The following is a 16,472-nucleotide window of genomic DNA, read 5'->3' on the forward strand; positions in this document are numbered from 1 at the left end:
CCCAAAGCCTCCCTCATCCAACTCACACTTACCTCATGGTCGGCCCACCCCAACGCGCCCCTGCGCTGACAGTGTCTAACTCACAGCTGCCCTGTTCTCGGTTCTCTTACCCCCGGTGTTGGTTCTCTTGGTGCTCCCCGCCGCTTCGGCCGGAGTTTCTAACGGTCTCTTGCGGGAGTCGAGGCTCTCCGGCTCGGTGAGCGGCTGCAGCCCGTTGTGCTGAAGCGGCCCTCCGGCTATCATCCTCCCACCGGCCCGGGGGGCATAAACTCACCGGCCGGAGCGCCACAAACAAACAAAACCCACGAGCGAAGACGGGAAGACTCGCGGGATTCCCGCCGCGCGCTCCCGCAGGATTTATTCAGCTTTTTCTAACGCGCGAAAATCAACTGAGTCGGCGCGAGCGTTCACCCCCTCTCTCTCTCTCTCTCTCTCTCTCTCACTCACTCACTCTCTCTCTCTCTCTCTCACACTCACTCACTCACTCTCTCTCTCTCTCTCTCTCTCTCTCACTCTCTCTTTCGCTCGCGCATCTCGTAGCAGATATAAAAGTCCGTTGAGGCAGAATAAAAAGCCCGTATGTGCAGCTCGAGCTGTAAACAACAACAACAACAAAACAATTCTGAAGAATGTAAACAGACTCGGGTCGCGTGTACCGAACAGATAAAACGCGGTAAGCTTTCCGTTTGGCGGCTTTTTTGCGGGTTTATTAGCAGAAAAAGTGAAAAGTAAAGACTGCGTTTGTCTTTAAACGGATCTCCTGTTGCCTTAGTTACCGCTGGCATCTCGAGCGCAGCTTTTTTCCCCACCTGTATTCCGATAAGTCCCGCCTTCCTGCGTCGGGATTGGTTGGTACTACGCACCTTCTGAGCGGTGATTGGCTGAGTGGTTCGTACTAACGCGAAGCCAGAAAGTTTGTCGAAGCGGAGTGAGTGATCTAGTAGCCAATCGCAGCGGAGGGGAGGCGGGGCTTGTGGACGACGGGCTGCGGGTGACGACTTCTGCCTCTTGAAGTCCGTTTTTCTGTTTAAACTGCGGCGCTGAAAAGTTACAACGCCACGAAAGGAAAGCGGTTCCTGAGTCTCATGTCAGCGATGTTAATTCATATGCATTTTTATTTAATATTCCCAAGTGAAAATGGAAATATAAAAATACAGAAATGTATAAAAGTATAAAAGTTTCCAGCACGTCGCGCTAATTGTGTTTTCCATGCTTTAGTGAATGGTCTTCCATTATCGCGCTATACTAAACCATTATTTTGAAACATTATGGAGGTCAGGGAACCGGCCCTGTGAAAAATAAGAAGATGGCATCTAAAATAATGACTTTGCACCTCAAAATTATCGTATCCCTAAATGGGGACTTAGTGTCTCGAAATAATGAGATAATCTCAGACTCCTCAAAATAGTGACTTTGCACTTCAAAATTATGATAGTATTTTAAAACAATTACTTAGTATCTCAAAATATTGACGTAGTATCTGAAAACAATGACTGCATCTCAAAATAATGAGATAGTATCTCAAAATAATGAGATAGTATCTCAAAATATTGACCTGGTGTCTCAAAATATTGACCTGGTGTCTCAAAACAAAGATGGTATTTAAAAATATTGGATTCACCAAGTCACTTAATAATGAAACATGATCCTTAGGTTATGGATTTTTGTATCTTAAGTGGCTTAAATGAGCTTTAATATGAATTGAAATAAGAATAAAATTAAATTAGAATAAAGTTTTCAGAACACAGAAGGCAAAAGCTTTGACGGCTTTGGTCTTGGGCTTCCACTTAAACACCCATTCACTTTAAGGGAGTTGAGCAACATCTCTTCAAGGAAACGCTTGCGGGAAGGGAGAAGAATTCCCGTAACTGGAAGCTCAGGTTTCTGATGGTTCTGATGGAATTTAACCGCAGAGCTTTAAAGAGACGCTTAGAATAAAGACGCTTCACCTGTTTATGCCAGAGGCCTGAAGACAACAGGACTTGGTTTAAAACCGAGGACAATAAAACAAACGACGTCTACAGATCGCAACCGGAAACGGATACGCCCACTTTTAAAAATAAAGATTAATAACCTGCGTTTAAATAAAACAAACACACCTGTAAACCTTCACCACATTTACTGAGACCAGACTTAAACACTGCAGTCGAGAGAGAGCGAGAGAGAGAGCGAGAGCGAGAGAGAGAGCGAGAGTCACAGAGAGAGAGAGCAGAGAGAGAGAGAGAGAGAGAGACAGAGAGAGAGAGAGAGAGAGAGACACAGACAGAGAGAGAGAGAGAGAGAGAGAGAGAGAGAGAGAGAGAGAGAGAGAGAGAGAGAGAGAGAGAGAGAGAGAGAGAGAGACAGAGAGAGAGAGAGAGAGAGAGAGACACAGACAGAGAGAGAGAGAGAGAGAGAGAGAGAGAGAGAGAGACACAGACAGAGAGAGAGAGAGAGAGAGAGAGAGAGAGAGAGACACAGACAGAGAGAGAGAGAGAGAGAGAGAGAGAGAGAGAGAGAGAGAGAGAGAGAGAGAGAGACAGAGAGCAGAGAGAGACAGAGAGCAGAGACACAGAGAGAGAGAGAGAGAGAGAGAGAGAGAGAGAGAGAGAGAGAGAGAGAGAGAGAGAGAGAGAGAGAGAGAGAGAGAGAGAGAGAGAGAGAGAGAGAGAGAGAGAGAGAGAGAGAGAGGTGGGGGTGTTATGAACAGAACTGGTCTAAAGGAAAGAAGAAACCCGTCAACACGGCGCCTGTTCAGCTCGGACCAGCTAGCTCGGCTAACGCCGCCTCAGGCCGGAGTCCGGCTGCTTCGTGTTCGTTCCTGATAATAGCGCCGTTTTCTCGCCGTTCATGTTAAATGAAGGCAGATGAGCGTCTGGACGCGGTCTGTTACTCGTGTGTGCTGGTCCAGTTCTCCCGTCCTTCTCCACTAAACTGGGCCCTGGTTGGTTTCCGCCTCTAACACATCACTCATTTTCACTCTGTAATGTTCTGAAAATTAAAGCACCGAAGAGTAAAAGTATTTCATACAAGAGTAAAAGTATTTCATATAAAAGTGCTATAGTCAAAAAAAGTACCGTTACAATGAAAATACTCAGTTACAGTAACGAGAGTAAATGTAATTCGTTACTTTCACCTCTGGTGGTCACCATGACAACACAATTAGACATTTACTATCCAAAACCATCAGTGAACCTACACGTGACCCCTCTCACGTCTAATAGCTGATATACACACGTATTAAACGTGTATTAATAACCACTTAACGTAATAAAGTTCTGTCAAGGGAACTTTTAGAGGTGGACGTCTGGTTCCCATCACCACCACTGAATATGACTCGGTATGTTTGTCTGGAACACAGAGTTTCACACCAAACCACCCTCAGTCGACTAAGTTGATTCAATCACAACACCTCAATAATCCAAACCTTTCGAAAAATCACTGAACTTCCCCTTTAACCCAGAAATACTCTCTTTATTTGTAAACCATCTGTTCAGTAAACAGGCCTAAAATAACAACCACAGAATACAAAGTAGTTAATGCAGGAAACCCACAGGAATTACGAACTGAAAGCATCACATTAGGAATACCCATCACAGTGAGGTGAGAACACCAAAGCGTCACCCAATAAATTAGAAAATAAAGGAAACATGTAAACAAAACCACACCCAAGTTTTACGTGAAGCCACTCGGCGCAAGTCAAGCTGATTATTATCAATTATCATCAAAGTTTAAAGCCTCAAAGTTGATCCACACACAAGCGAAAAGTGCTTCCTTTCGTATCCTACAGCGCAGGGAGTGAAGCAGCTTGCCGTTTGCTTCCTTACATCTTTCTGGAACATCTGGAGAAATTTTTATAGTACCCACTTTACGAGTAATAGACTGACGGTCCCTGTAAACACTTCAGAAATGATCATCACGCTTTCATTTGGACATTCAGTCTGAAAGCTGCACATAATTAAAAACCAAAGTTGTTAAGATAAATTAACACCATGTTAGGGAACATGTCGCTGCTGTCGGGCCAAAACCTCGCATCTCCAAAACGGTAACTTTACAGGAGAAGGGAAAAACATACTTTACTTTTAATGTAAGTCAATGGAACCAGACATTTTTCCAAGTAATGTTGGGCCGTTTCTTTTGGTCCATCCATCTTGAAATTTACACACAACACAAATGACCGTAAGTATTTTCAAATCATGTCAAAAAACAAAAAAAACGACAAAAATGGGGAAAGAAGGTTTTGGTCCGACCGCAGGGACATACCGGGAGTTTAAGGAGGTCTTGTTCTTCGTTCAGTAAAACCCAAATTAGACACTTTCTAAATGCACAAAGCTTTATTTATTACGACCTGTTCATCTGCCATGACTTGTCTGGTGTCTGAGGTCTTTGGTTTTGCGCTGGAGCAGCAAAGCTACTGTAGCTAACAAATGATGGAACCTAATGGCCACCGATTAGCACCGTTAGCCTAAAGTGGTTCTCAATCAGGTCCTCAGGGGCCGCCAGACGGTCCATATATCTACTTCATCCTTGGGCAATGAGAGTTCGATTGAATCAAAACTGTGACTCTACCTCCACTTCTAACAATCAAGTGATGCCAACTATACATATCCTACTTTATTAAATTTCCCCATTTCGTCGCCAGGTTCTTGTTCAGTTTGTCCCGTTCCACCTTAGATGGTCAGAAGGTGCCAGCATTTAACTGCTGCACCATTTAAGGTGGAACGGGACAAACTGAACAAGAACCTGGCGACGGAGAAACTTCAGCCTTGTAGAAAGTTGGACGTTGAGAGAAGAAACTGTTCTACTTTTTAAGTGATAAGAGACGTGATACTTTTTTGATCCCACAACTGGGGAAATTCCACCTCCGCATTTAACCCATCCGTGAAGTGAAACACCACATACACGCTAGTGAACACACACACACTAGAGGGCAGTGAGCACACTTTTCCGGAGCGGTGGGCAGCCCTATCCACGGCGCCCGGGGAGCAGTTGGGGGTTAGGTGTCTTGCTCAAGGACACCTCAGTCATGGACTGTCGGCCCTGGGGATCGAACCGGCAACCTTCCGGTCACAGGGCCAGATCCCTTAACCTCCAGCCCACGACTGCCCCGCAAGAATCCGTGCATTGGCCAGGAATCGAACCCGGGCCTCCCGCGAGGCAGGCGAGAATTCTACCACTGAACCACCAATGCTGTAGATGAAGATTAGTAAACGTTTCCTGCTGGAGATGAGAGAAAAGCAGCTACAGCTAATCTAAAAGCTTAAAGCAGAGCAAAGCAAGCCTGCGTTTTTGTTTACATCGTATTTTTTTTAGCCTATACGAGCACAACTCCATATACTGACATATTTATAGCCAAGATGGCAAAGTGGACATAAAATGCTGTGGCAGCCCAAGGAGGTTAAGAGTTTTGTTGAGAGGGCAAAATGGCTCTTAACACTTGGGTTGCGACCCCTGGGCAAGGCTAAACTACTGTAAGCTGAACGTAATGCTTTTATTAACATTAGAGAAACTATGGATTCAAAACAGGCTGTTTTTGCCACTTAGTTTCCATATGGAATGTATGGAGCTGAGAGGTAACAGCACGTTTTGAAACTTTAGCAGTGCTAGCAATAGTGAATAAAGCTTAATGCGCAGTGAATCGTCCATTAAGCCGCGTCTAATCTGGGCTTTACTGAACACTATAGACCACTATAAACTCCCAATGTAAGGTATTCACCACCTGGCACACTGGCTCTTGGCTGCATCGTCACAGCAATACTCACCCATTTGTTTTTAATTACTGTTATGACTGACAGGCACCAAATACACCCCCCAAAAAAAAAAGAGAGAGAGAAAAAAAAAGAAAAATCTACCATCCTGACAAATTTAGTTCCAGCTCCCGTCTAACAAACATGCCTCTAATACTCAGATACTCTGTAGACACTGATCACACAGATGCTCAAACTGATGTCTGTAGAACTAAAGTTAATACACCACAGGCCCCGCCCCCTATGAGCAGGCCACTCCTCCTTAGAAGGGGCTCCTGCTGCTGCGGCTGATGGCCTCCTGAGCTCCTTTTAGCGTCTCTCTCTTCACACACTTCCAGAAGCCGGACACGCCCTGGTTGGATCGAACCTGCACACACATGAAAACACACATTCAGAACATCAAGGTCAGAGCGAAGCTGCGAAGCTAATGTAGCTAACAAAGGATGGAAACATAAGCACCGACATGCTAAATCAGTGGTTCTCAATCCGGGCCTCAGAGATCCCAAGTCCATATTTTACTTCATCCTTCGGTATTGAGAGTTCGACTGGACCAAGAATGTGGACTGTCTGGGAGTCCCTGAGGTCCAGTTTGGTGAATCACCACACATTTACCTCAACCTGATCGACTACATTTGTAATGGGTTTTGTGGAGTCAGACCATCTGGGGACAAGCATTCGAAGTTTTGGCCTAAGCGTGAGTGGAAATGTAGACTAATTAGAACAAACCCGAGTACAAAATTTGTAAACCAATCCAACTGCTTATGAAGTAGGGGCCAATGGTATGCTGGTCAACCCTGGTGGACAGCAAGCCTAATGCCAGCGGGGAAGTCTCAGAGAAATCCTATAATTTGTGTGTTTTCATTGAATAAAATCCTATTGCTTGTGTGTGGCAGTTTTACAGTGACCATCAGTAAAGCGTTCTTGAGTCCTAACGAGTCCTAATCCGAACTCATTCACTGTGACGCTACTTTAGGTTTCAACCAAAACTTACTAAAGAAATGAGTTTTACTACAATACTTAGAGGTTAAATACAACAAGCAATAAGATTTTCTACCAAAACTAAAACTCCCACTGAAAAGTTGCTCCATGACGAGCTCTAAATCAAGACCTTGATAACAAAAGATAGAGTTTTTAGTGAGGGCCCCTCAGTTACTTACAAAATCTCTGTTGCTGTAGTACTCAAACCTGGACTAACTGGGGCAGTGGTCTCCAACCTGTGTCCAGTAAGCTGCCCTGCCCCTTAACTCTAATACATCTAATCCAGCCAATCAGAGACTTTGGGAAGAGGTTGATAAGCTGGAGTAGGTGTGGCAAACTGTGATCGGAACTACACTCTGCAGGACCAGCATTAGAGATTAGTTTTAACTAGGAAGGGAAAGTTCGTGAACAAACTGTTAGCTTGAAAAAGCCAGTTAATTACTTTTAAGACGTTAAAATGGTAGAAGTGCTGCTTAGATGTTGGTATGCGGTTGCTACGGTTTCCAAGTTGGTTGTTAATGTGTTGCCAGGTACTACCTTAAACTGCTACTTTAAATTCAATGCCACCTTAAATGTAATCACCAATTAAATTTACTACCACCTTAAATGTACAGATATTTGATTTCAAGGCAACTTGATGAACAATAGCTTTGTCATTATTGTCTTACCCTGAGACCCCGCAGAACTCTGTCTTTCATCACGCCGATGAACTCTTTATGGCTCAGACAGTTGTCCCCGTCCACATCGAAAATTTTGAACACTGTGTCCAGAACGTTCTCTGAGAGTTCCTCTCCAGTGGCGATCTTCACTGCTCTCTTAAACTGAGCTGCAGAGAAAAATAAGCTGGTTATACAATGTAATAGACACTCCAGGATGATGGTTCTGGAACTAAATATCACACCTCTTATTACAAGAACTACAGCGATAAATGTTAACGCTGTCCGGGCATAAAACGTCCAGCTTCTTTAAAAGCACCATTGAGAAAATGACCACCACCAATAAAAAAAAAAAAACAGAGTCGTGAAGTGCTTACCCATTCCGATTGGCTTGTTAGCTTCAGCAATCATCTTCATAGATAAGGCAAAGTCCTCCAGGTTATTGGAGAAGAGACAGAAGGCTTTAAACTCCTCAAAGGTGATGCTCTAGCAGAGAGAAAGAGGCGAATAACTTGACTTAAATCAAACCTTAATACAGTTGTAGCAATGCATGTTACACATAGATCCAACAGTCTAAACCCACAAAGGGACTGAGCTCTAATTGGTGGGCTATAAACTTCCATTACTTGTGAGCCACATTAGTTTCTATCTCCAGAGCAAAACTAAAGAAGGAACTTCAGACACCAGGCAGGGCTACACACTAATACAGCACACTTAAAAAGATGGTTCTTCAAAAAGGTTCTCTGATAAAGGAAATGGTTCTATAGATCTATGCATGTTTAGAGGGTTCTTTGCATGGCGAAAGGGTTCTTCAGATTAATGGAGAATGTGTTGTACGCCCCTTTCTGAAGAGGGTGCTATAGAAGAGCCATTTCTGGTGCTATATTATTATGATGCCAAGCTTGTTACAACAGAAGAACCCTTTTTGGGTGCTATATAGAACCCTTTTTAGAATCTGAAGAACACTTTAAACATGCAGAGGCTTCTTTGAGTGTCCATGGTTCTATATAGAACAAGTGTCTTTAGTAAAAAAACCCTGAAGAACCATCTTTAAGTGTGCAGAATCATCAGCAGATAACTCCTTAAATATAATAATATCAGCATCAGAACGATGTTTAGATTTGACTGATATTTCAATCTTGTGCTTATTGAACTCCAGGAGAGCAGAACGCCACAGTACCTGGGTTACTACACTAAAGCACCTACACTGTAGTGACTTCGCTGCTTTTGTAAGGTTGTTTTTGACACAAATGCTGCAAAATGCTGTTATATAGAGTTATATTTATCCCTAATCCAGGTAGATATAAGCCCAGTTTCTGCATTTATAAATGATTATGTATCAGCATCAGCCAACAATTCCCATATCAGTGCATCCCTAGCTTCCAACTGCCTTTGTGTTACCTCTCCTGTGGGTATTCTCCTCCTCACGTTTTCCAAGTACGCCTCATTGTCCTCTTCGTTGGCGTAGTACAGCAGCCACTCGGCGAAATCTTCTCTCCTCATGGTGTCCATACCCTTAGAGAACTGCAGGAACTCCATCTCCTGCACCTCCGCCTGCAGGTCCTCCATGAACCTACACACGACCAAAACGCAACCTTAAAACAACTCAAACAAAACCGTCCAATAGGAACGTTTCTTTTCTGTTCCCCTTTTGGACATGCTTGACTGGACTTGGCTCATCAGGATAATTAAGGAATTCTGGGAGCTGTCTCACAAAGCAAGGATTCCTGACTACATCTCAGCTTCACCAAATCTAACAAGCGGAATTGAGTGTTAACTCAGATTTGATACTCAGCCCGTAGCCGAGTATGACGTCGCTCCAATGACGTTTACCAGCAACAGCCAATAACGTGGAACATCTAGAGGAGTTAAAAAGACGTGGTACACAAATGTGTAGAACATGTACGCAGAACATGTAGTATAGCTTTTGAAGGTATATTGCTATATTATGATTAATGCCACCTTTATTAGAGTAATAAGGTTTTCCCATTAATCATCAGCCATCATTCTTCTCAAAAACTCACTACATCCAAAGCTGTTACACACGTAAACGCAGCATTTTGGACTGAAACTTCGGCCCAATCCCGTTTCACCCCTTGACCCAACCATTTAGCCCTTACCCCTCTGTTTTGCGCGTTCACATCTAGGCTTAGAGTGTCCCCATTTTTGCTGAAATAGAGGGGTAAGGCAAAGTTTTAGGGCTACACGGCCCTCCAAATGGAGGTTTTTCAGAGGCGACACTCCAGAGTGTTATGAGAAATAAAAAAACGAGGAAAACCAGCAAGACGGCTGAGCGAACGACCAAAGAAACCCACGAATCGAAGCATCTTCTGTTATAAAATTACAAAAACCGCTGTATTATCTTAATGTAGTTTCAATGCATTATGCTGGTTTTCTTCATGAGCATAAAATAAATAAAATCCCATCACTTAAAAGTATGCTAATTTTCCCGATCCACCTTAAATAGTCCGGCAGTTCTGACACCTGACGCGCCAGAATGTAACCGCTGCATCATTTAAGGTGGAACGGGAAAATTTGAACAAGAATATCTGACTTCAGCTTCGCATCACCAATAAATCAGCGGTGGGCGATAATAAATAATTGTCTTATAGCCCCTCTTTGAAAGCATGTGTTACCCTAAATGTGACTAAAGCCCAGCAGTGAGGAGGTGCCATCACCCCGACGGGCCGGGTCGCCTACAGAGCAGCGCTAGTAGCCTGAAAATGAAGTAATGTTGTTTTTTTATTTTGGTTTTTAATTTGAGGGTTGTCCCAATTCATAGGGCAACCACTACCCAACTCTGTTCCAAGGGGTTAGGGTGGCACTCGAAAACGAGGGTTAGGGGTAAAAAGAAGAAATGGGATTGGGTAAAATCTCATTTAGATGAGTAAAGCAACGCTGTTGCTACGGCCACCGTGCTGGTGTTTACTGTTTAAACATAAGTCACCAAAGTCTCCACAACTAACCTAGAGAACTCTCTGTACTGGAGTTTGTTTTGGCCCTTTCGGCCAAAGAAGAAGGCCTGAAGTGTGGTGCTGGGCTCGTCGCTGTCCTCTGCGGCCGCAGTCTGGATGAACACAGGAACACAGGCACATTAGAACCAATTAATTCATTAGACCCACACGCTCAACATACATCAATATAATTCCATCTAAATGACCAGAGCACTCTACAATCACTCTGCAGTAAGGCCGGCATCTGAATGCGAGATGTGGCGTTTGCCAGAGTAATTTAGCTCTGTATGAAAGCGCTTACGTGCGTCTTCTTGTTGCGGTTTGTTTAATTTAAAAACCCTTCTGCTGTTAATGGAGTAATCTTTGACTCTAATGTACAGCAGAGTCTCTCGCGGTCTTCAGACAGACTGAAGACACACCTCTTTATACGGCACTTCAATGGGCACTGACTTAAGTATTGATTGTAGTGTATTGTGTAGTGTAGTGTAGTGCATTATAGTGTATTGTAGTGCATTATAGTGTATTGTAGTGCATTATAGTGTTGTGTATTGTAGCGCTTCTTGTAAGCCGCTCTGGATAAGAGCGTCTGCTGAAGGCTGTAAATGTTAATGTAATGCTGCTCGCATGTAGCACTGAGTGTACTGACGATGTAAGAACCAGCTTTGTTTAAACTGAGGGGCTGGCGACTCGTTCTAAACTAGGACTAGGCTGGTCAGCTAGCTAACAGGCTAAAAGATAGCAGCCTAAATAACTCCATTATTAACATCACAGGCTTGGATTAAAGTACTTACAGTATAATTAACTGTAAAACAGCCGTATAAAAGGCTAAAAATGTGAATGAACTTGAACGAATTTACACGCTTCAAATATCAACGTTTCAGTCCAGAAGTCGCGTCAAACCCAGACTGAATCCCAAACGGCACCGTACTCCCTAAATAGCCTTCTAGCTATGAAAATGTAAGAATTCTAGCCTCTACAGTCAAATAGTGCATCATTTATCCAGCATGGATGTGTCCGAGTGCTGTATTTTGCTCTGATGGGCTGCAGGATCCAGTATTTACAGTGCTGTGCGAAAGTTTTAGGCATCTAAGTAAATTTTTAACAGTTGGCCTCAGCAGTGAGTTTATCACAATATACAGTAGAATAAAGTCGTATTCATAATTCAGATAAACAGAAAAACAAAAAGTAACAAGAATTTCTTGGGTCCATATTTTTCCTTGACACCTTCACAGCCGCCACAGAGACTCGTTAATATCATCAATTACATCATGAGCTCAATTTACTGAGCACTGATTGGTCAAACCAGGAGCTGCTTTTTAACTACATATAATACTGGACTTCCTCGAGGAGAGGCTTGGAGATGTTTAAATAAACAAACTAACATCCAGAAAATCAATGTTTATATTTTTATACATGTGTATATTTTATATATATATATATTTAAAAAAATATTAATTAATATTCTATACATTTGGTTTATACACTTCTCAGCAAATAAACACAAACTACACAAATAAATCAATTGTTAAAAAGTGTCTTGGGTGCCTAAGACTTTCGCTCAGTACTGGAAGTATAACATTTTTATTTTTATTAACAGGGATCCCACAATGCCTTTGCAAGTTTCTGCTCCCACCACGTTGAACATCAGGAACTTTCGCTATGACATGACGCACATGATCAGAACGTACTTAAACTTCCGGCCTGGGAAAGTAATCGGATACAGGCGGTTACACGGTTATTATAGCTCTTCTTAACAGATTTAACTAACTTATTTACAGGAATACCCATCCCGTTCAATCGGATAGACTGTATTCCAAACGGCCTCAACCGGACTAGTCTGGTCCGACTGAGGCGTTAACATGGATGCATTCTATTCCGATTGAGCTATTAGGTGGATTATTAATGGATTATCAGGCTACATGTAAAAAGTTTCACAAAGAGCATATCGCTGCTGTCGGAAGAAAACCTCGTATTTCCATTTGTGTCATTCAGTTTTTGACATAATTTCAAAAGGACCTGCTGTTCTTTACATTGTGTGTAAATTTCATGATGAATGGACCGAAAGAAACGGCCCAAAATGCCTTGGAAAGACGTCTGGTTCCATTGACTTCCATTATAACTACAGCAGGTTTTTTCCTTCTCCTGTAAAGTTTTGGAGCTAATTATACTCAGATAAACTAATGATGAGGCAGAACATTGAATTCCGTGTCTACGTTGAGGTTTGCACAAGCATAACAACCTGCATCTCGGTGCAGAACGACGCGCTCCTTTATAACGAAACCGAACCCACCTCAGCTGCATCTTTTGAAACTTTCCTTTGTCCGATGATGATCTTCAGCTTTGGAAGAAAAGAATTGGGTCAGTTCATCACTTCAAAGATACAATGAATTGAGCTTTGAGCTACACATCTCACATGGACACTGAACAGAAGGCATGCCTGACCACATACCTCTCGTTCATCTGAGCAATCCCTCGCCAGCGTTAACAGAGACACAAGGCAGCACGGGTCAATCTACAGGTCACAGTGTCCACAATACCCACATTTCTCGCCAACTCACTACTGCACATTCCATTGAGCTGACCAAGGTTTCGCTAATCAAGGCCTTTGAAGTGTTACTGTAAGACCGTCTGCATGGCTGAGAAACAAAACCAGTTCTAGATCAGTTCTACTCTTCTCAGGCCCTTGATGCATGAGACCACTACAGAGCCAGCATGCCACGCCAGCGAGCTCTGCTACTTTATTTCCCTGCTTCTGGCAACCAGGGCCACCAGACTGGGTTCATGCACGCCTGCATGCTGTACGTTCGCCACATGCTAAAATGGCGTTTCCATACTTTCCCTTTAAACCAGGCTCTTAAAGGGACGGGCTCACACTGGTGCAAGATCGGGGAAAAAAATAAATAAAATAGTCACCCCTGGGTTTTGCTTTAACTGTTGCCATGGAGACCAAGAACATGGGGAACGTTTCCAGCCTTAGTAAGAGACGGATCACCACGGAGCCAGAATAGGGGAAACAGGGGAGGATGTTCATGAATTTTTCCTTGTTTTCCAGACGATACATGGCATAATTTGGAGAACGTGCCGTTCTAAGGACATGTAGGCTTTGCTAAGAAATACTGAAATATATCTCTGACTTAATAACATATTTCTAACAGAAAACTAGCTCCTACATTCAGAGCAGAGGTGATACTGTACCTTCTCAAACTCCTTTTTGTCCACCTGCTCGTTGCCGTCAATGTCAAGCATTTTGAAAGCGATGTGGAAGCCTGTGCGTGGCTCTGCAATCACATAACGCAGCTCGCTTCAGTTAGTCAGCAAACAGAGGAGCAGCCAGCAGCTACGCCAGAATGATCTCCAAGCCACATCTCCAGGCTTACTGCTCCAACCCTACACCAGCACGTTTGATCCGACCCGACTACAGGTCTTCAGGAGCTTCTGAATCACAGGGGAACCTGTTAAACACTCTTTGGGTTTGTTGGGTTAAGGCTGGAGGCTGTAATTATTCAAGCTGACAGTAATTAGTGTCCATTAATGTCCACGGATGCATTTTCAAAAGATCTGGTGAAACATATTTACGGCACACTAAAAAGATCGTAAAGTAAACGTGTTTTCATCTCGTGGGAGCAACCAAACGTAAATAAGACAGCAGAAAACATATTTACTCGGACACACCCACCGTGGCTCTTACCAGCAAAAATGCCAACTTGTGACTGGCGCCGTAACCCCTTTAGAGGGCGCTGGTGAGTAACATTTATTTATTTGATTAACATCTTTAGAGGACGGCGGTCAGCACTGCTTGTTTATCTGACGTTTATTAAGGCCTTTAGAGGGCGGCGGTCAGCACTGCTTGTTTATCTGACGTTTATTAAGGCCTTTAGAGGGCGGCGGTCAGCACTGCTTGTTTATCTGATGTTTATTAAGACCTTTAGAGGGCGGCGGTCAGCACTGCTTGTTTATCTGACGTTTATTAAGACCTTTAGAGGGCGGCGGTCAGTATTGCTTGTTTATCTGACGTTTATTAAGACCTTTAGAGGGCGGCGGTCAGCACTGCTTGTTTATCTGACGTTTATTAAGACCTTTAGAGGGCGGCGGTCAGCACTGCTTGTTTATCTGACGTTTATTAAGACCTTTAGAGGGCGGCGGTCAGTATTGCTTGTTTATCTGACGTTTATTAAGACCTTTAGAGGGCGGCGGTCAGTATTGCTTGTTTATCTGACGTTTATTAAGACCTTTAGAGGGCGGCGGTCAGCACTGCTTGTTTATCTGATGTTTATTAAGACCTTTAGAGGGCGGCGGTCAGTATTGCTTGTTTATCTGACGTTTATTAAGACCTTTAGAGGGCGGCGGTCAGTATTGCTTGTTTATCTGACGTTTATTAAGGCCTTTAGAGGGCGGCGGTCAGCACTGCTTGTTTATCTGACGTTTATTAAGACCTTTAGAGGGCGGCGGTCAGCACTGCTTGTTTATCTGATGTTTATTAAGACCTTTAGAGGGCGGCGGTCAGTATTGCTTGTTTATCTGACGTTTATTAAGACCTTTAGAGGGCGGCGGTCAGTATTGCTTGTTTATCTGATGTTTATTAAGACCTTTAGAGGGCGGCGGTCAGTATTGCTTGTTTATCTGATGTTTATTAAGACCTTTAGAGGGCGGCGGTCAGCACTGCTTGTTTATCTGACGTTTATTAAGGCCTTTAGAGGGCGGCGGTCAGCACTGCTTGTTTATCTGATGTTTATTAAGGCCTTTAGAGGGCGGCGGTCAGTATTGCTTGTTTATCTGACGTTTATTAAGACCTTTAGAGGGCGGCGGTCAGCACTCCTTGTTTATTTGATGGTTGTTAATGACTTTAGAGGGCGGCATACGGTTCCTACTGAAATCTGCAGGAGCGTGACGTTTGAAGAAGAACTGCAGAGAACTAATGACTGAATCCCAAACGGCCTCCTTCTGGACATAAAGAACTCTACTCAGAGTAGAAGCCATCATGTTATCACTGATAATGATGGCCATTGCTTTGTTTGGAGAAGTGGGGAACAGTGTGGTAGGTCATGCAGAGCTGTTGTTCCAGTGCGTCACTGATCCTTTCTGCCAATCTGCACCAGAGAAAGCGTTCGGAGTTCATCGCCTTGGACGCCCCACTGTCGTCAAGAAAGGTGGATTGTGTGACAATACAAGCTTATTAACAATCACTGTATGTCCAACACAACCTGAAATTCCCAACAACAGTAAACACTTGGTCTCCAAGGCGGTTAATTCCACTGTTTTAATCTATACTATACCTTGCGATTTCTGGTCATTTCCAAAGCCGAGTCCACAGGTCTCAGTGTGCTGTGGTGGGTGCAGTGGGTTGCCACATGTCCAAACCTGCAGTGGAGGAGTTCTTGGGTGTTGCACCGCCTCTTGATGCTCATGAAAAGTCATGAATCTCTGGTCTACTGTCCCTCATAGAAGCTGTGACAATTACACGTAGCTGGTATTTTCACTGTTGATCTGCTGCAGCTCAAACTGTTTGAACGAGACTGTGCAGTAGAGTAAAAAATTACTCCTAAAAACATTTGGAAAAAACTTTGCTACAGACAAATTTAAACTGCTTTCTTTAGTTAGAATTTTCAACCACTTTCTCTGTTTTTCAGTGGCCAAACTTTCCTGATATATAGACGCATAAATACTACAGTTGGCCTGTAACCACCGTTTTGCTTCGGACGGCGATAACGATATTGAAGTCTTGAGTATCAGCAAATACCAATTTGGTATTTTGATATTCTTCTCTAAAAAGCTTCAAAATAAGCTGCTTTTAACTGAAGTGCTTCATTTAAGATGAGCATCTAAATCAAATCAAATTTATTTGTAGCGCTTTTTACAACGGATGTTGTCACAAAGCAGCTTTACAGAATTTCAGAAAAGACAAAGTTTCAACAGGACTGTAAGAATGTACAGAAACCCCCCCCCCGGGTGGGCAAGCCAGGGGCAACAGTGGCAAGGAAAAACTCCCTCAGAGCTGAGGAAGAAACCTTGGGAGGAACCAGGCTCACCAGCGGGGACCCATCCTCCTCTGGTCAAACTACCTACAAGTGATTATACTACTAATATTAATAGCAGTAATATTGGTATTAGGAATAACTAGGAGTTATCTAAAAGTGGGCACTCATGTTAAAACTACTTAA

At 43.3% G+C, this 16,472-nt stretch overlaps 2 protein-coding genes and 1 non-coding gene across 3 annotated transcripts in view; all 3 read right to left on the bottom strand.

The window, feature by feature from the left end:
• Positions 1–382, bottom strand: part of nova1 (NOVA alternative splicing regulator 1) — a 44,830-nt gene extending 44,448 nt beyond the window's left edge. Inside the window, exon 1 of the mRNA XM_037533575.1 lies at positions 111–382. Coding sequence (XP_037389472.1) covers positions 111–243 — 133 coding nt within the window. The 5' untranslated portion in view covers positions 244–382. The remainder of the gene's footprint in view (positions 1–110) is intronic.
• A 4,717-nt stretch (positions 383–5,099) lies between these two features.
• Positions 5,100–5,170, bottom strand: trnag-gcc. The gene has a single exon. It is a non-coding gene; the product is annotated as a tRNA-Gly (tRNA).
• A 112-nt stretch (positions 5,171–5,282) lies between these two features.
• The window catches only part of micu2 (mitochondrial calcium uptake 2), a 17,630-nt gene continuing 6,440 nt past the window's right edge, over positions 5,283–16,472 (bottom strand). The window contains exons 6-12 of the mRNA XM_017687434.2: positions 13,510–13,592; positions 12,605–12,652; positions 10,327–10,427; positions 8,762–8,933; positions 7,738–7,846; positions 7,373–7,530; positions 5,283–6,093 (exon numbers count right to left, since the gene is read on the bottom strand). Coding sequence (XP_017542923.1) covers positions 5,989–6,093; positions 7,373–7,530; positions 7,738–7,846; positions 8,762–8,933; positions 10,327–10,427; positions 12,605–12,652; positions 13,510–13,592 — 776 coding nt within the window. The 3' untranslated portion in view covers positions 5,283–5,988. The remainder of the gene's footprint in view (positions 6,094–7,372; positions 7,531–7,737; positions 7,847–8,761; positions 8,934–10,326; positions 10,428–12,604; positions 12,653–13,509; positions 13,593–16,472) is intronic.

Source organism: Pygocentrus nattereri, chromosome 23 (assembly GCF_015220715.1).
Source record: "Pygocentrus nattereri isolate fPygNat1 chromosome 23, fPygNat1.pri, whole genome shotgun sequence".
Taxonomy (NCBI): domain Eukaryota; kingdom Metazoa; phylum Chordata; class Actinopteri; order Characiformes; family Serrasalmidae; genus Pygocentrus; species Pygocentrus nattereri.